The 20499-nt window shown below is 37.1% G+C and overlaps 1 protein-coding gene across 4 annotated transcripts; it reads left to right on the top strand.

The window, feature by feature from the left end:
* Positions 1 to 674: 674 nt before the first annotated feature.
* LOC121730617 (chromodomain-helicase-DNA-binding protein 1) lies at positions 675 to 20272 on the top strand. 4 transcript variants are annotated; one of them, XM_042119738.1, is made up of 24 exons: positions 675 to 1093; positions 1986 to 2068; positions 2175 to 2531; positions 2615 to 2794; positions 5700 to 5881; positions 6313 to 6642; positions 6725 to 6975; positions 7060 to 7173; positions 7260 to 7424; positions 7498 to 7778; positions 7860 to 8217; positions 8323 to 8697; positions 9087 to 9338; positions 9632 to 9799; positions 10520 to 10640; positions 15693 to 15877; positions 16481 to 16649; positions 16732 to 16894; positions 16985 to 17357; positions 17448 to 17666; positions 17818 to 18126; positions 18208 to 18425; positions 18666 to 19010; positions 19291 to 20272. In XM_042119738.1, exons 1-24 carry the CDS (start codon positions 1085 to 1087, stop codon positions 19499 to 19501), a joined length of 5418 nt encoding a protein of 1805 aa, XP_041975672.1. In that variant the 5' UTR covers positions 675 to 1084; the 3' UTR covers positions 19502 to 20272. The 4 variants fall into 4 exon arrangements, with proteins under 4 accessions (XP_041975672.1, XP_041975673.1, XP_041975674.1 ...); XM_042119739.1 differs by having other exon boundaries at positions 5703 to 5881; positions 19288 to 20272; XM_042119740.1 differs by having other exon boundaries at positions 5703 to 5881.
* The last annotated feature ends 227 nt before the right edge of the window (positions 20273 to 20499 follow it).

Consider the following 20499-nt stretch of genomic DNA (forward strand, 5'->3'; position numbering starts at 1 on the left):
TAGTTTTGGAGGTAGGGAGATTTAATTCTAAATTACGTACAATTTTGAAGTCGCTTTTATCTTTTTATAATGTTAATTCATTTCTTCAAAAGGTAATAATTCTATTATTCGTCGTCAAGCATCACTTTGCATTCCACGATTCTTGTAACTTTTGAGTCTCAGATCCTACAAACATGGTTCGGTTTACAAAATCTCAAGAAAAAAGCAATTACTTTCTCATTAGGAGTGACTAGAGTGGAGTGAAGACTCCATAACCAAAGTACGGTACGTATTTAAATTTAAAAAACGTGCGATTTAAATGCAAACAAGTCGAAGCCAACACGTGTGATCCCGTCGGGCTCTCAACGCACAGTGACGATACGTAGTGTGGCCGCTTCATCGCATTTATTCTCGCGTTAATCTCTTTGATGTACCGCCACTAGAGCTGTCGCCAAACGGCAAACGGCATTGTAAACGCCGTTGAAAAGTATCGCGTTAAATTGTGGCTACACCTACGGCTAACGTCCAACAACGCGATAATTAACGGCATTTGACGTTAGTGTGGCCCGTACATAAAAGTCAATGGTCGCGACTTGCGAGTCGCGACTCGCGACTCGCGCTTGAAAGCGGAAGTTACGCAGTTCAAACAATTTTGGATTTCGACTGGCAACATTTTTTTATCAAAGCTTGCAAATTGCTGGCAACATGGCAATATGGCCGTGGCGTTCGGATTTCGTGGTAGTGTGCGGTGCTCGTGTTAATTTTAGCATAATAAAACGAAGTATTTCCGACGCTTGTAAAGTTTCAGTTTAAGTTTTTTACCATTTGTTTTTATATTTTACGGTGTTTTTTTCATTATTCTGTTGCAAAATTAGTAGTTTTTCATTTTCGTCGTCACCAGAATTCACGCGACGACAAAATGGCGTCGCTTGACAAGATTTTGCTGCAAAAATTAGTTTTCAATTTCATCACTTTTTCACAAAAATAAGGCAAAATATGAATTTATACTACTTTTTTAGTAACTATTTAAATGAATTAATTGCATTGTAATAGTTTTATTTTACTGTCGATTAAAATACGCGGTCACCTTTAGAATTTCTTCAAAATGCTCACGGTAAGTGTTTAAAAGCTTTATTTTAAATATTTTCCGCTGTATATTATAATTTATATCTTTTTGTATCGGTATAAATACAATAGAAAGTTCGAGAAGTGTTGGGTGTGGCCCTGAAAAATTATAAAATTTCAAGACGCAATAGTGAAAAAATAGTATTCCTCGATTGTTTACAATTGATTTTCGTGTTTTTATGTATTAAAAAGTATTTGTTCCACGCAAAAATTGGTTTACAATGCAACTATGTTACGTAATCTTTCCATATTGGCCAGTGAAAATGATTTTGAAAATGGACCCATTTTAGCAATTTAGCTTTGAAAATGGGTCTTCCTAGGACATTGCCATGTTCCACCAGCACTTCTTATTATAATGTATCAAATTCATTTGGGTTTCAGTAACTTTGTGTAATCTATGGGAAATAAAAGTACTTCTTAATCTTAGGGTTCTTAAATTGTTATTTGCATTGTATTAGACACTATCTTTGTTTATATTTATAAACAAACACAGCAGCTTTTAGGTTAGGTTTGTTTTATAAACCTTTTCCTATACATTTTTTGAATAAAGCTTTCAATTATAGCTTTCAAATTTGTCTTTTTGTAAAAGGGAAATTAACACTGTTTTTTAATTATACTAGTCATTATTTTTTTTGTAATTTTCTCTGAATTTAGTTTTGTACTTATGTGTGAAGTTAAATATAATATAATCTTCTTTAATTATATATTTTTTGTTATAGAAAAAACAATAAATTCAGTAAAAAAAGTTGAATTAACTTTTTAATTTGCTAAAAAAAACTACAGTAGTGCTGGAATATGGGAATATGGGTTATTTTTAGGAATGCCAAAGCATTTTGTATTTTTCTATGATGTAAATTGTACCATAACATGACTTGTTCCAGAAGGGTTCCATGCATGGTTCTGGCAGCGATTCCATGAGCGATAAGGGAGAAAAAAGTGACTCAAGTGGTTCGGGTAGTGACAGGTAAATTGTTTTTAGCTAAAATGTGCTGCATTTGTTTGTTCCATGTTTAATGGGCACTGAGTAGTTAATTACTTTTATTCTAATATTATATTATGCTTTTCCTCAGTGACAGTGGGTCAAGTTCCTCGGGTTCTGGATCTGCAGGCAGGTCTGGGTCAGAAAAGTCTTCAAATGCGGATAGGTTACATAGTGACGATACCAAGTCTTCACCAAAGCATAGAAATGCTAACTCCTCAAAATCTGATCATCACACTGACAAGGACTCCTCTGATGACACAATTAACAAACATAAATCAAAAAACAGCCATGAAAAGGTTAAGTCTGATCTTTGGGAAGACAATCCTGATATTTATGGCATAAGAAGGTCAGGTCGATCCAGGAAAGAACCTGATAGGTTAAAACTAGCCGATAGTGATTCTAGTGATAAAGGAAGGAGCAGTGACAGGAAAAGTAGGAAAAAGAGGTAGTATTTGTTACAAAATAAGTAATTTTATCTAAGAATACAACATGGTCATGTAAAACTTTAAATATTTTTCTTTCAAATAGCGATTCATGGAATTCAGATAGTTCTGATAGTGACAGTGCTGACAAAGGCTCCCCACCACCCCCTTCGAAAAGACCAGGCCAAAGAAGTATACCATTAAGAAAAAAGAAACCATCACGAAGAAGACAGTTTTCCAGTGAGGAAGATGAAAGCTCAGAAGCTTCAGATGAAGAAAACAGGAGGTAATGTAGAGGTTTGAGGTCAAGTTGCTTTTATTTCCATCAGTCTCTAAACTTAGTAGTTAAAGCTTATTTTTATAATTATGTTCAAGAGAGGTTGCATTTTCCATATTCCCATTTAGTAAATGGGATTCAGTGAATGGGATGATAATACCAAGTTACACAGACCCATTAGTAATTCTACTTTGTAAAAAAGTCATTAAACATAGTCATAAATCATAATAATATGATTTTTTATTATTTTTATTCAATTTTTACCTTCTACGAATTGTGGTTCACAATAAATTACACGAAATAAATGCGTTTTTTCTTCCTTAAAACCCATTCAACAAAATATATTGGTATAGTAGAACAATAATTGATCAAGCAGATATTAATAATGGGCTAACTCCCGATCAAAATAAAAAAAATTAACAAACAAAATCAAGTTAAAAGTGGGTTTTGTGATGATTTATCAGTTAAAATTAATTAAACAACGAAAATTGAGAAGAAAATAGTATGCTTCGCACAGGTATAAAATATATAGCCACTGAAAAAATGATTAATTCATCATGCCCTGAGCCTTAATCCCGTCTATTAAAGGAAACCGCATCAAAATCAGTTGCGTAGTTTTAAAGATTCCCTTTAATCTCAACAAAGGGACATGAGGGAAAAAAAACAGCAATTGTGTGACATATAAAGTAATAAAAAAATTACAAGTACCTAATTTTTTCCGTGAATCATGTTTCACTTTATAAATATTTAGTTAATGTTAATCCTTCTCCATGGGTTAGCAGGTGGCAAAACTGTTATTTTGCTTGCTTATTACATATTAATTTGCTTGTTAAGGCGAAGATAAACTCCAGTTTGTTATTCCGCGACTTCCGGTTTACCTAGTTCCAATATAATAACGAAGTTTTAAAAAATATGAGGTATAAAGCACATTATTTAAAATACCTTAAACCATAAACATTTTAATAAAACTTAATACTTTGTCTGTAATTAATTTACAAACTCACCTCCGATAAAAATCTATTTCATCGAAATATAAGTATTAACTAGGATAATTATACATTTTATTTGAATAAATTGTTAGTAAATCTATATTAAAAATTCTTTAACCGAAAAATTTTGTTTCTTAATGTTTATTTCCATTTTCCAAAGATATTTTAAAAAAACATGAAAAAATAGAGAAGATCCGCTCGAGTGACTACAGTTTTATGCTAAGCTAAAATGAATCTTATTGCGATGCGTATACGCTTGGTCTTTGGTCGTGTGCAAAGTTATCGTTTTGGATTGAGATTAATCTCCGCCTTAAACAATATTAATATTATTACAACACTGCGGGTAGATGTAAAATCGGTTTTGCGTTGCGTGACACGTCACAATTTTAGTACTGGGTGCTGCGTCGCGTCGCTCTGCTGCAGTGTAGTTACGCCCTAGTGCGGTCTCAACTCACCTGTGCTCAACAACGCACAGGTGAAAAGCAGAGCGACGCGACGCAGCACCCAGTACTAAAATTGTGACGTGTCACGCTACGCAAAACGGATTTTACATCTACCCGCAATGTTGTAATAATATTAATATTATTTAACAAGCAAATAAATATGTAATAAGCAAGCAAAACAATAGTTTTGCCACCTGCTAACCCATGGAGAAGGACTGCGTTACTACGCAAAATAGATTTTACGTCTACCCTCATTATTGTAATAATAAAAATATGCAATGTGAACAGTAATTGCTGTTTTAAATGTAAACTTCAATTACTGTTAAAACTTCAGTTTATTATTTTAAACTAATTTTTATACTAGGTATGCTAATCTTAGGGTTTTTTGATCAAACATAATCAATCCAAGTATATAATATGTTAAAGATATTAAAGAAATATTTAAAAAACATTTAATGTCTTAAATTTTAATTTTAATTTCTCAGTTTCCAGTTTGTTTTACACTGCCGCCATTTTACATTACCATTTATATTGGATCATTTCTATGATCATAAATATGATCCAATATATATGATCATTTGATCATATCTGCATATTACATTATCATATTTCATTGATCCTATTTTACATCATATGTGGTTTCAATAGCCAATGGAGAGCGCTAACGCTGACAGGTATTGACGTCAGGGTTACTAGATCTCAGAGAATTCGATTTGTCAAAAGACATCGTCATTTTTAATATGGCTTGTTTTTTGTTATTTTTAAGATTATCCAAGTATATAATTAGAAAAATAATTACATTACATTATTTGAAATACATTAACGAACAAGATATTAAAAACTCTTTTTTATATTAAATAACTGGCAACACCTATTTCTATGACCGTATTGGATCCAATCTCTCAGCAAATATCAAAAATCTATGATCAAGGAAGAAATGAATCATATGTCTATATTACATTATCCAATATCATCTCGGATCCAATATATATGATAATCTAATATCCCCCTTACACTGCTGCCATCTTGTTTTACACTGCTGCCATCTTGTTTTAATTTGCCACCATCTTGTTTTAAGCTGCCGCCATTTTGTTTTACACTGCCGCCATTATATTGTAACTGTATTGAAGTCGCGACATGTGGCCTTGAATTACGTAACTAAGCTATGGCTCAATACATTTCACGATCTATCACTGTCCTTAACTCTTTGCCCACTGTTATCACTTAAATACTAATATTTTTTTTAATAAGTAATTAAATAAGCATATAATCTTAATTATTTATAGCTATAAAGTTATGAAATAAATATATTAAACAAATAGGTACAGCTAAAAATTATGAAAATGAACTAAAAAATATGGTGTGAAGCATGACATTGATGTTTTTACTATAATATCTAAGAAAAAAAGATACACACGAACATTATAACATTCAGACTTCAGTAGGTACTTGGCTGCTGCTAAATATTAACTTAATTTTTAATAGAACTGCCACACGTCGGACTGGTGCTGCTGTTAGTTATAAAGAAGCCAGCGATGAGCAAACTGACTCGTCTGATCTCTTGGAAGTGGAGGGCGATGGGGAAGCTGAAGCAGAACCAGAACCAGAAGACCACAGCGAAACCATTGAAAGGGTTCTTGGTATCAGAAGAGGGAAAAAAGGAGGTGAGTTGTAACATTTAATACCAAGTTACAATAATAATTATTAACCTCTTGAACCCCACCGACACCATATCGAGCCACCCGTAAAAATACCTCTGTGTACCACCTGCTCGATATTGAGCCACCTAAGGTGGCTGTGTAAAAAAAACTGCTTAAAAAGAACACTGACCTCACGCAGTTTTTTTCAACTTATTTTAATAAGTAAAAGATTTAATTTCGTTTGTTCAATGCATTACTTTTACACCTTTTTATATTTGTATATTTTATATACTTAAGTACTTACAAAAATATATTGTAAAACCTGTTTTTACACAAAAAATACTGTTATGGTTATTCATTGGCCAGGCTTTAACTAATATTGTTTCAGATTTAATTTTTACGTTTTGGCATTTAATTATTAAATTTTAGCTAATGTCTTCTTATCATTGTCGCAGTCACTGGCAATGTGACCACAGTTTACTATATCGAGGAGCATGGGGATCCAAACGAGGGTTGCGATCCAAATGACGAGGAGTCCACAGAGCTGCAGTACCTGATAAAGTGGAAGGGGTGGTCTCATATTCACAATACCTGGGAGTCTGAGAAATCTCTGGCCGAACAAAAAGTTAAAGGACTAAAGAAATTAGAGAACTACATAAAAAAGGAGGGTGAATTGTCCTATTGGAGGAAGCAGGCTGGCCCTGAAGATATTGATTATTTCGAGTGTCAAGCTGAACTGCAACAGGAGTTAGTCAAAACCTACAATTATGTTGAAAGAATTATAGGTATGATCATAGTTTTCTATAAATATAATTTTTCATCGCGTTTTTAATAGCAGTAAAATCTCAAGAACCTTATTTGTTATAGCTGAACAAACTCGCGAACTAGAAGGCGGTGCGACTACACGGGAATACTTTTGTAAGTGGGAGTCTCTGCCTTACGCTGATGCCACTTGGGAGGATGCAGCACTAATAGAAAGGAGGTGGCCGGAGAAAGTCGAAAACTTTAAGTATAGAGAGGCGGCGAAAACCACTCCCTCCAGACATTGTCCAGTTCTAAGGAGAAGGCCAAAGTTTCATCAACTCAAAGAACAACCAGAATATTTAGGCAAAGATAAAGTATGTTCAGTGATGTAATTTATTTTGTAATATACTACGCACATTATTTTGTTATGTTTATATCTGTTGTCTTCATTTTTGCAGACTTTTGTTCTAAGAGATTATCAAATGGATGGGCTTAATTGGCTAGTTCATTCCTGGTGTAAGGATAATTCTGTAATACTTGCAGACGAGATGGGATTAGGAAAAACAATCCAGGTAACAAAACTATAAAAATTAAACCAGTTACTTGTGTTTTTAAAAGGTTTTACAGTCCTGTCCTAATGAAAATGTTTCTTTTTTAGACCATAAGTTTTTTGTATTATTTATTTAAATCGCAACAACTGTACGGCCCTTTTCTCTGCGTGGTTCCCTTGAGCACAATGACTGCTTGGCAAAGGGAGTTTGTCCAGTGGGCGCCTGATGTGAATGTTGTTACCTACATTGGAGATGTCACTAGCAGAGATATTGTAAGTATTCCTGTTCGTTATCTATAGAGTAAACTGTGAAATACATCCATTAAACATATTTTTATTTTAACAGATCAGACAATTCGAATGGAGTTTCGCTAGTTCGAAACGATTGAAGTTTAATGCCATACTTACCACATATGAAATTTTGTTGAAAGACAGACAATTTTTAAGGTCATTCAGTTGGGCCTGTCTGCTAGTTGACGAGGCTCATAGACTTAAAAATGACGATTCACTATTGTACAAAGCTTTAAAGGAGTTTGATACCAATCATAGGTTACTAGTTACTGGTACACCATTACAAAATTCTTTGAAAGAATTGTGGGCCTTATTGCATTTTATTATGCCATACAAGTGAGTATTTGGATTTCTTAAAACCTTCTCCACTTTATTTACTCGTTACTATATTTTATCTAAAAAATAATCTGCTTTTAGATTTGAATCATGGGAAGATTTTGAAAAAGATCATGAAGATGCCGCAACGAAAGGCTATGAAAAGCTTCACAAGCAATTAGAACCCTTTATATTGAGAAGACAAAAAAAAGACGTAGAAAAGTCACTGCCTGCCAAAGTAGAACAAATTTTGAGGGTAGAAATGACGTCTATACAAAAACAATATTACAAGTGGATACTCACAAAAAATTACAGCGCTCTAAGAAAGGGCGTCAAGGGGTCTATAAACACGTTTATAAATATTGTAATTGAGTTGAAAAAGTGCTGTAATCACGCGCTACTCACAAAACCAGAGGACTTTGAGTCCAGGGCTTCCCTAGCTACCACAGATGCTGTAGAGGTGAACATTCATTCAGTCATCATTCATTTTTTTCTCATAAATACAAACACTAAAGTATTATCATGCTGTTTAACATTTTTATTAATATCGAAATTTTTGTTTTAGAAACTTTTAAGAGGATCTGGGAAGTTGCTTTTACTAGATAAGCTATTGTGTAGGTTAAAAGAAACAGGTCATAGGGTTCTTATATTTTCTCAAATGGTTAGAATGCTGGACATCCTAGCGGAGTACTTACAGCGAAGGCATTTTCCATTCCAAAGACTCGATGGTAGTATTAAGGGTGAGATTAGAAAGCAGGCGCTGGATCATTTCAATGCTGAGGGGTCTCAAGATTTTTGTTTCCTCCTGTCCACACGAGCCGGTGGCCTGGGTATTAACTTGGCGACTGCAGACACTGTGATAATATTCGACTCTGATTGGAATCCCCAGAATGATTTACAAGCACAGGCTCGCGCACATCGTATTGGACAGAAAAATCAGGTAATTGTTCAATTTAATGTTCTTTGTTTTGTATCAAGTCATAGTCATAAGCGCTGCGTTTGTCCATATAACACAAAACCATTTTTTTTTACTCTTTACTATGTGCAAATGCCATTGAGATAAACATATAATAAAATAGATACATATAAAATAGGGTACAATGGCTTTAATTAATTGGCAATAATTAGTTTAATATTTTCTTTAAAAACTTGCTGACGACAGAGTGCTAAAGGGTGTTAGCACTAGTTACATAAATACAACACTAGTTAAATAAACAAATGAATAAAAATTTTCGTCCAGATGGAATGGCAAATTACTTCCAAGAACGTTTGAGTCAGTGGGTCACTCACGAAACGTGTGAAGAATAAAAAAAATAACTGTCTTTCCAGGTCAATATATACAGATTAGTTACTGCTAGATCAGTTGAAGAAGATATTGTTGAGAGGGCAAAAAGAAAAATGGTACTCGATCATCTCGTAATTCAGAGGATGGACACAACGGGACGGACAGTACTTAACAAACGCGATGCCACTGCGACCACAGCAAATAATCCTTTCAATAAGGAGGATTTGAATGCTATTCTTAAATTTGGCGCCGAAGAGTTGTTCAAAGACGACGATGAGAATGACGAAGAACCAGTCGTGAGTAATGATTTAAAATAATAATATAGTTGAACATCCCAGCTTCTTTATTTACCCTCTTCCAACCTCTGATGCTCGGGCCACACTAACGAGAAATGCCGTTAATTAACGCGATAATGCTAAAACTTGCATTATCGCCTTTAATTAGTGGCATGTAAAGGCGATAATGCTATAACATGTTTTAGAATTAACGCGATAATTAACGGCGTTTCTCGTTAGTGTGGCCCGAGCATTACCTAATATAACAAAATCTATTTTATTAAGTTTTTTTATTCATCAAAATCAATTTCCAGTGTGACATTGATGAAATCCTTCAAAGGGCAGAAACAAGAGACGATGCTCCCTCAATGGCTGGCGATGAATTATTGTCAGCATTTAAAGTGGCTAGCTTTGCATTTGACGAAGAAAAGGCTGTGATGGAAGTGAAGAAAGAAGAAGCGGGTGAGGAGCCAAAAGACTGGGTAAGCACTGAGTATTTATAAACTTTCCTATTTTCTATGTTATATTAAAGGATCTGGAAAAATAGCTTCATTTTCTGTTTCATCAAATGACAGAACGGTATGACTTAATTTAACCTCTCGAACCCCACCAACACCTTAACGAGCCACCTGTGAAAATACCTCTGTACCACCGGCTCGATATTGAGCCACCTGATGCACTCGACCTCACGCTGTTTTGTAACTTATTTCAGTGTATTTAAGATTTAATTTCGTTTGTTCTATGCATTATTTTTAAGATTATGAAGTTGGCTACAAAAAGAATGCACTAAATTAGTACCTGATTGGCTCAATTTTGTAAAACTTGAAGAAAAAATTTAGAAAAATTTAAACGGCGCCATAGAACGCGGTATTTGAGGCTCTATAGCTTTGTCCACACTGTGCATTTTTTTGTTCATCAGGGGCATGCGTTATAGCACAGGCAACAGCGAACGTGAGGCATGCCCGTGACGCGCGTTGAAATCGTAGCGCTCGCTATGACACTTTCTTTCAACGCGGGTGGATTTTGACGCATTCAATTATTGAATATGCCAAACGAAAGTTGAATAAAAAGAAGATAACAAAAATTGAAGATGAAATTGCATAATGTGGACATAGCTAATAAAATTTTGACATCCCGGTATTCGAGAGGTTAAGCATAATTTCAGTGTTTCATCCTTTAATTTTCTGACTTGCTATTTTTAGGATGATATCATACCAGAGAATGTTCGAAAAAACATAGCCGAACAGGAAAAGAATAAGGAAATGGAGGACTTGTATTTGCCACCTAGACGAAAGAATTTACAACAAAATAATGCTGATGGCAGTAAGTATCACATTTTTTACCATGTTAAAGAACTCTTATTTGGTTTTTTCACATGTAATACGAAGTGAAGACTTCTTTAAGAACTAAACGAGTGATGCTATGATACGACTTAGAAGTACGATTATGTATTTACGAGTTTTCTATCAACAACCTTGAACTGTTACCTTTTCGTGCTTACTAAATTTGCACTGACGACTAGGTAGCATTTATGACTACTAATACTATCTTCATGCTAATAAAAATATTTACACAACAAATAACTATACAAGGTCTGCGATGTATGTAAAAATATGCTTCTGGTCTTAGTTATCTGTCGTTACTTATACACTGCGTTAATATTTTTATTGATAAGAGGGTATGTACCCTTGTAGAAATTGACTCATAGGCAGTTAACGGACCCACGTAACTTAGTTGGATTATGTCAATTCAAAGTAAGTCGTGATCTGTTGGCTGGATTTGACATAGCGCGACCTAATTACGTAGCTCCGCCATTTTTGACGACCTCTGTGGCTCTATGGTTTAGTGTGTGGCAGCTCAAGCCGGGGGTCGCGGGTTTGAATCCCGCCGACGGAACAAAAAGATTTCAATGTTCCTGGGTCATGGATGTGTATTAAATAATATATGTATAGCTGTCTACACACCAAAGCCGCCGGCCCGGCGGCATAACACGCCGGGCTTGCTCGGCGGCCTCATTTTGAAACAAGCTTGCCGGTGGCACACCAAAACCGCCTGCCCGACGACATAACCCGCCGGGCAAGGCCGGGCCGGCGCCGGGACTATACACTTGCCGGCGTGTTTCCCGGCAGCACACCTCTCGCTCATTCAGGTCTGTTGTGTGTTCAGTTGCCCGCCGGCTTGCGAAGAATAATGACGTGACTGTGTTTTTCATCAACAAAAACAATATGGAATGGGAAGACGAAAAAGTGATGAAACTAATAGAACTCTATCATTCAAAACAATTATTATGGGACCCAAAACACCGTGACTATAAATTGCGACCAAAACGCTACGACGCGTTAAATGACATTGCGACTAAATTGTCTACATCCGTTAATGAAGTGAAAAGAAAAATAAAAAATTTAACAAGTCACTATTACCGCGAAAAGAGAAAAAGTAATAGTTCGAATAAATCCGGAGCGGGTACCAATAAAATATATCAAAGTAAATGGTTTGCCTACAAATCATTACATTTTCTGCGCTATAATATGCCTACAGCTACGATCGATACTGGAAGGAGAAGGAATAAGAGGAAGGAGAAAATTACCTACGTATGTATTAATGTTACCAATGTAACTTTGTGTTTTTAATTTTGTTTACACTGAGTACAATAATGCCACTTTTACCTTTCTAATTAATTACTTTACTTATCTATTCCTTTTATAAGGGTTCCGTACCAAAAACCGCTATAGTTAGACTTCTGAAAATTTCACAGATTGTGTATTTCTGTTGCCGCTATAACAACAAATATTAAAAATAAAACAAAATTAATGTTTAAGGGGGGCTTCCATACAACAAACTCTGATTTTTTGGCCTTTTTTGCTCGTAATCAATAATGGCAACAGGTAGGCGCTTAAAATTTTCACAAAGCCCTTAGTTATATGTGTAATTTGATAAATCGATCTAGCTAGGAATCATTTTTAGAAAATGACATTTTATTCGTGTTTTATCGAAAACCGAGCAAAGCTCGGTCAAACAGTTAGTAATAATATTAAAATAAAATGAAGATTTTAGGGGGCTCTCTATTCAAAAAACACAATTATTGGCCTATTTTTGCTTTATAACGGTATTATAAAGCTTCGTGCGCGAGTCCAACTCACACTTGGCCGATTATATATCAATCCTAATTATGTACTCTTTAATGCGATGTTTTGTTATAATATAAATGATAAATTATCTGTTCCTCTAGGATAATATGGCTGGACACAATTCACAACAAAATTCAGATTCACAATCATCAGAAAATAATTTATCACAGTTTCCGAAACCAAATAAACGTCCTAGAATCAATCACAAAGATGAGATGGTGTCCGATGCATTGACTACTATGAGGAATATCTCCGAACGACAAAATGCCTCAAAGATACCAGAAAAAGATGAGGATGGTTTATTTGGAGATTATATTGCGGGCCAGTTAAGAAAAATGGAGCAGTCAACAAAAGCTATTGTAAAACATCGGATCAATAATATAATATTTGAAGCCGAATCTGGCTGTCCCGTCGTCAGCACATAGTAATCCGGAATACTCGACGACGGCTGCATCTACAAACTACTTAATATTTGCATACTCCGCCCAATCCAACGCTAGCCCACAAGCAGTTTCACCTCCAGAAACATTTGATGAAAATACACCTCGAAATCCTTGTAATAGTACCCAGGATATTAAAAATGTTTTAACATCCTTTAATGAATAAATTATCCAAACCAAAGTTACGAAGGTTAAAAAATACAACGAAACGTTTCGAGAAAAGGTAGGTAGTGCCCTTGCGCTTCGCTTGGCTCGCCTTGGCGGGGCACTACCGTGCACCCTGATGATCATACTGATTGATTTAAAATAAAAACTTTATTTTTCAAATAATTAAAATAAAAATGTATCTCGCCAGGAGACTTATTGGATGTTTATAAGAACATTTAATTATAAAAAATAAATGTGAATATTAATGATTTATTTTATTAGTTTCATTTAATTGACTTGTGGCGGTACCCACAATTCGCCTAACAATCCTGCATCGCGCTATCGAAGTTTCGGAGAACGGCAAGATATATACAACGTCTGAGATGACGTCAGTGGGCTTCGGCCTGACCGAGCATGCTATCTCGCTCGGTCGGAAGATCTTCCTTTTCGGCCGCCACTAGCAACGTTAAAGACTATTAGGCGTTTACTGGTTATATTGCCATTCTAATCTTTAGAAAGAAAATAATGAGTCAACTCCATCCTTGTATCCTCGGCGATGAATATTGCATCTGGGCCTGAAGTAGTATTATTGACTTCTCTAGGGATGTTAACTAAACAGCTATCATGTGGATTCCTTCGTCGTTTACCTGGAATGACTTCTCCATCTTTATTTTCAGTGTCGTATTCATTTTGTGGTAGTGCTGCACACTGCACTGCACTGCACAGTCTCAGGACCATTTCTCTCTTTCAATTTCGTGAAGAAGTCAGTAAGCCCAGCGTTAATTATGGGCTAAAATATTACTTTAGACTTAGGAATTATTTAAACTTAAAGTCAGTAGTAAATAATATTTTATTACTTTTTAAAGTTCTTTGGCGGGGTTTTTTTAAATTCCTAATTTTATTTTATGCTTTTTAAACTTGCGTTGGTTACAGTGCAGAATAATAATTCCGATCAACAGGATCATATCCCAATTAATATCATCTATGATAAAATATATCCTCTTGGATGAGGCCGTCAATATGAGCCCACACGTGAAACCTCCACTTTGGGTTCATACGGAGTTCGGCTCCTATAAAATCCAGGCGATGCTGCAGCAGCATGCAAATATTTACTGTTTATCTACGTCTTACTGGCTGTCACAATTAAAATGAGCCCAAACACGAAACCTCTGCTCTAAATTGGTGAGGAGATCCTATCGATTACCAGGTGATTCTGCAGCACCAGGATAACTTTCCATTAATGTGTATAATATATTCATAAGTGTCACGAACCAGAATGCTGTGGGATATGCGTGGCTGCCACAAAGGAAGATCTTCCGACCGAAAGAGGTGTTATGCTCGGTCAGGCCGGAGCCCACGTGATACATTTCAGCTGTCGTATATATACCGACGCGCTCAGAAAACTTCGATAGCGCGATGCAGGAATGTTAGGCGAATTGTGGGTACCGCCTCATCACTCCCCCCCGAAGACCGGAGGTCGAATCTTGCAGTCTTGTCGCTTGAGTCGCTAGTGCCAGAGAGTTCCAGTGAGTCGGAACTGTCAGTGAGTCTCAGTGAGTCGGAACTGTAAGCCGCTACACGGTAACCAGTGAGTCGGATAGCTGCCGTGCAGGGCCGATGCTACGTGCTGACCAGGAGAGATGTGCTCTGCTTGCTGACCGGTCGGTGTAGTGAGATAGCCCGATGATGCCGATGCGGAGTCGCCCAGGCCGCGATACATTGCGGCTAGTGGACAATGTACCCGATGAGGCGATGCTGGCTGGCGCGAGGCGGAGGGGCGGCGAGTGATGATGATGAAGGAGGCGTGTTCTGTCGAGGGTCACCAATGTGGAAATAATGCGTGGTGGCCACAAAGGAAGATCTTCCGACCGAGCGAGGTGTTATGCTCGGTCAGGCCGGAGCCCACGTGATACATTTCAGCCGTCGTATATATACCGACGCGCTCAGAAAACTTCGATAGCGCGATGCAGGAATGTTAGGCGAATTGTGGGTACCGCCACAATGCAAAATATAAAACCCATCAAACTACTGCAAGTTGCTAATCGGCCTATCACGAACCAGATAAACCATGATTTTGACCAGCAATGAGCAGGCTGATAATGATGAACTATAGCTGAGAACACACTCGATCATGTCAGCTTTCAAACAAAAAAAAGTAGATAAAAATCAGTCCACCCGTTTGGATGGTACGAAGCCACAGACAGACACGAGAAACTTATAACACCCCTCTTTTTGGTCGGGGTTTAAAAATACATAGTAATAACCGAAACACACTTGCAATTTCTCCGAGCACTCGGCAATCAAATTGGTGAACGTACATGCCGCGACTGTCATGCCGTCGTCGGCCAAGTTATCCGAATTGCAACATTCAGAAGCCGCCGGGCCGGCGGCTTTGGTGTGTAGACAACTTGTGATATTATAACTAAAATCTTAAATATTATTCAGTATAAAAGTATTAAATATATTTCCGTTGTCACTAGACACACGTTACGTCTATACGGGTACTAACCCGTAACACAAGTCTTTCGGGTACTTAGCACGGGGCCAGACTGACGTGGTGTGAAGCGTCCATATTTCCGTGCCACGTTACCGCACCGTTCCACGTTGACGACGCCGTAACGTGGACGGTTAGATCGACAACTGAGCGTAATATTTTACAGAAGGTGGACGTTCTCGTCGCGGGCGGGGCGGCGATGCGGACGGCGAGGCTGACGGCGAGGACGCCGAGGGTGACGCCGAGAGTGACGCGAGTGACGGTGACAGCGACGGCGACGACAGACCCCGCAAGCGCGGCCGCCCGCCCGCCTCGCACAGAGAGAAAATCAAGGGATTCACTGATCAAGAGGTGGGTATTTTTTAACCGACTTCAAAAAAAGGGGGTTATCAATTCGACGCGTATGTATGTAATATTTCCAGAAGTGCCCAATTTTCGTATATGTTACGTCTATATCGGTGTCTGAACAAATGTGCCAAATTTCAAGTGTATGTATGTACATATGTTTGTATGTATGTATACATATGTTTTTATTAACTAAAACGCTTCATCACGCTCAGATCGACGAAACGACGTACTCACAACAACTAACCTAACCATTAGATGATCATTGAGCACGGATAACTGATACTAATTAATTAGGTGTCAGTTATCCTGTTATCACCGACCGATCGCATAATCTACCAATTATGCATTTCAGACATTATGATTTACTAATTACTTAACTCACGATAAAGTATATACACATGCACTTCTAAACTCCCAAAAGAGTTCGAAAAATCGATAACTTCGCAAATGCGAACTAACGACATACAAATATAATATGTGGTGTATGTCGATGTCAGTTTCATATTATTATATTATTGCACAAGCTTTTTTTTATTTGTATTGGTTGTAGAAAACAAAAATTGCTCTACAAATTAAGTGTTTGAAAGTCTTTTTTTTTAATTACAGATTAGAAGATTTGTCAAGAGTTACAAAAAGTTTTCTGCGCCTCTAAAACATCTCGATAGCATAGCGTGTGATGCAGAACTCCAGGAGAAGCCACTGGCAGATCTGAAAAAGTTAGCAGAAACTCTTCAAGAAAGATGTAAAGCTGTCATGAATAATACAGCTGAACAAAGTAAGTTTAAACCAAATAAATCTTTTTACGTTTCCAGTGTGTTAGTAAAGCAATCGAAACTAATGTCAATATTTATTTGAAGATGATCAAAATGAAGGCAAAAAGAATGCTAGAAAGAGTTTCAAACTTGGTGGAGTACCTGTCAATGCAAAGACAATGGTTGCATGCTTGGACGAGCTTGCTCCCTTGGATGAGTTTTTGCCGCAGACAAAAGAAGAGAGGCTGAAATGGCAATTAGATTTTAGGTAAATAAGTCACAATTTTAAGTATTGGTCAATATATTATTACGTATTTTTCCATATTATGTAACGATAACAATAATTCTTGTCTTCTAGGACAAGGCCTGCAAATTTCGATGTCGAATGGGGTGTCGAAGATGACTCCAAGTTGCTAGCTGGAATCTACCAATATGGAATGGGTTCCTGGGAAGCTATCAAAATGGATTCATCATTTTGCATTTGTGATAAAATACTAACAAATGAGGATAAAAAACCTCAAGCGAAACATTTACAGTCTAGAGCCGAATATTTGCTAAAACTTATAAAGAAATTGCTTGACCAAAAAAATGGAAAACAGAGACAAAGAAAGCCGAGAGTGAAAAAAGGTGCGAAAGAACCTGTAACGAAAGATATAATAGAGGATGATATCAGTTCAGGAGAAGACGCCAAAAAAGGAAATAAGCAAACCAAAAATGAAAAACCAGAAAAGGTTACCTTTATATAATACAAGTGATATATTTGACCTGTATGCATTAAATGTATCTCAAACCTATGACTATAATTTATTTTTTGTTTCTAGGGCAAATTAAAAATCGAGGAAGTATCAACGCATGATGAAACTTCGAACGACAGAAAGGAGAAGGACAAAAAACGCACAAAGAAAGAAGGGAAAGATCGACCCAAAAATGAAAAGTCAAAAAGTAGAAAGAAACCTGCTGGCCCTATGCATTTTACTGCCAATAACGAGCCCAGAGCATTGGAAGTTTTGGGTGATTTAGATCCCTCTGTGTTTGAAGAGGTAATTGATATAAAATTTTATTTTAAATATATTTTATGGTTACATATCTAATACCTATATGTCATTATTAAAATCTTATTTTTTATCTCATGTCTAACTTTCTATTTGTTTATCGAAGTTTTTTAAATTTTATTGGTTTATTCTCTTTTAGTGTAAAGAAAAAATGAGGCCTGTGAAGAAAGCTTTAAGGGCATTAGATAATCCTGATCAAGCTTTATCTGAATCAGAACAAGTAACAAGAACAAGGGCGTGTCTGTCACAAATAGGTAATCAAATAGACATATGCCTGGAGGCTTATCCAGATCCTGAGAAGAAAGTGGAGTGGAGAAGTAATCTCTGGTATTTTGTGTCAAAATTCACAAATTTTGATGCCAAGCAACTGTATAGGCTATACAAATACGGTCTCAAAAAGACAAAAGAACCTAAATCGAAAAATGTAAAACATAAAGAAAATGTTAAGGTTAGTCTTTAATTTTCTTCTTTTGGGCTCGAACATCTTTTTTAGTCAGGCGATAATTCATTTTCATGTTCTATATTTTAGGCTAATTCGAAGAACAATATTAATAATTCAAATAATCATGTGAAGCATAAAAAAGAATCCAGACAAGATAGTAACGACCGCAAGGAGAAAAGGCCAAAGATCGATAAGGATAAATCAGACAAGCCAAATGATAAGAATGCACATCCGTCGGGAGTAAAACGAAAATTGGAAGACGGAGAGTGTGACCCAGAGTCCAATGATAACAAACGACACGAGAGGTAATTATATCAAATTACATAACAAGCCATCAGACACGCTTTCATATCCATTACTTTTTCTTTTCTTGTATATTTTTTTACCCCTTTATTATTAACAACCAACTTTTCTTTTATTCTATACTTATTTTATCTTTAACTCCCATTTTTTTTTAATTATTTATTTATCTTTCTTTATTAACAACCATCGTCATCGCTAACATATCCTCGCTCATTACCATGTCGCTTCTTCCATACCTGCAGAAGTAAACACAAGCACAAGAGTCGGAAGGATAGGGACGGGAGCTTGAAGCGGGACGATTTCTTGTACAGAGATCGGAGTCGGACGGAGCGGGAGAGGGAGCGGGACCGCGATAGGGACCGCGACCGCGGGCGAGAGCGGGACCGCGATAGGGAGCGGGCGCGGGAGCGGTCGCGCACGCGGCGGGACAGCGGCGGCGCGGGGCCAACGCGTGCGCGTCCTCCATACGCCGCGCACGACCACGCCCACCCGCCCCACCCCGGCCACCCCGCCTGGACGCCGCCCGCTTACCCCGGCCCGCGCACCTACCGCGGCGACCGGAACCCGCGCCCGCACGATAAGAGAAGGTACTATGATTTCGATGAATTATATAAATTACTGGATGACGCCCACTCTAGTGCGCAACCTTTTCCGCGCCTCTCAAAGTATTTCCATTTCAAATTTGGTATTTACATACCAAACATCTAAATTGGTCCAACCGTTTAAGCGTGAAAAGGGAACCCACAGACAGAAGAACACATTTCATTTTTGCATTTATAACATTAGTAAAGATTATAGTAGTTGTTGGTGACTATTAATTTCAATTATTTGTCTAAACTTAGTTACTAAAAATTGAACATTTAGCAGGTTTGGAAGCTACGCAATGGGCGGCGCGCCCTACCCGGGATACGGGTCGTACGAGGGGTCGCCGATGGCGGGAGGCATGGGCTTCCCGCCCGTGCGGCCCTACCCTGAGGACTGGCGCGGCTACGCGCAGCCCGACTACCCCTACGACGACCGCGAGTACGAGCGAGAAGTGTACAGGAGAGACTATGACCGCCGCGCGCCACAGACTTAGTCGTCGAGTGTCGGCCGGGACGCAGTGTAAATATAGATTAGTTTTTCGTTCGTAAATGTATATAGCTCGGATATCCTACCGCTGATGCCGGATTTAAACTTTTTATTACAGTGCTAAGTGGAAGTGACGAGAAGTGCTGTGGATTTCTCCTTGTGATAAGAGTAGAACAATGAAATGACTAATGAGGGTTATGTTAATAATATGACTATTTTATAAGTGCGATTGTACAGTGAATTTATTTATTGCCGAGTCTGTCGATTAGTTGTTGTTGTACAGATTTTAGACAAATTACCTATAATTTTTATATTGTTTCAATTTTGTTGTCAATATTACCGGATTAAATTGAATTCTCATCTTTGATAGCTGTTTGTACTATTTATTTGTATTTCCAATTATTCTTGGGTCGGAAAATGGTGATATAGTATATATTATTATGTAACTGGTAGTTGTACAAAATATTAATTGTGTAGATTTGCATATAAATAAATCATGTGCAATTTGAGTATCATGTAAGTGTAGCATGATGCAGGGCACATTACTTTGGTCATTGCATTTTAGCAGTGTTTATTAATGGAAGAATATCATTTGTATTTTCTTTCTCATTATATAATATGCATTTTACGAGTCCAAATAGGCCTCGTACAGTCCTATTTTTATACATTTATGTATTGTATAGTCTTCTGCTCCTTTACAAACTGCGAGAGTATGTAATGAGGGTGAAAAGCATCTTAAATGGTGTATATCATGATAATAAACATATTATTAAATTGATTTTGGTTCTTATTATGCATCCTCTGGGCGTTATAGGTAACAAACCTAAAACCTTTTCATGGTAAGGGAGGGCGGAAGGTAATATACTGCGGCCGCACATGTGTCTATCGTAGCGAAGCTTCGTTCTATCTATGAGACGATACCATTGGACGATCGTGTATGATGTATCGTCCAATGGTATCGTCACATAGCACGCATTATGGAAAGAAAAACAAGTGAATAAAAAA

Source organism: Aricia agestis, chromosome 9, assembly GCF_905147365.1.
Source record: "Aricia agestis chromosome 9, ilAriAges1.1, whole genome shotgun sequence".
Lineage (NCBI taxonomy): Eukaryota > Metazoa > Arthropoda > Insecta > Lepidoptera > Lycaenidae > Aricia > Aricia agestis.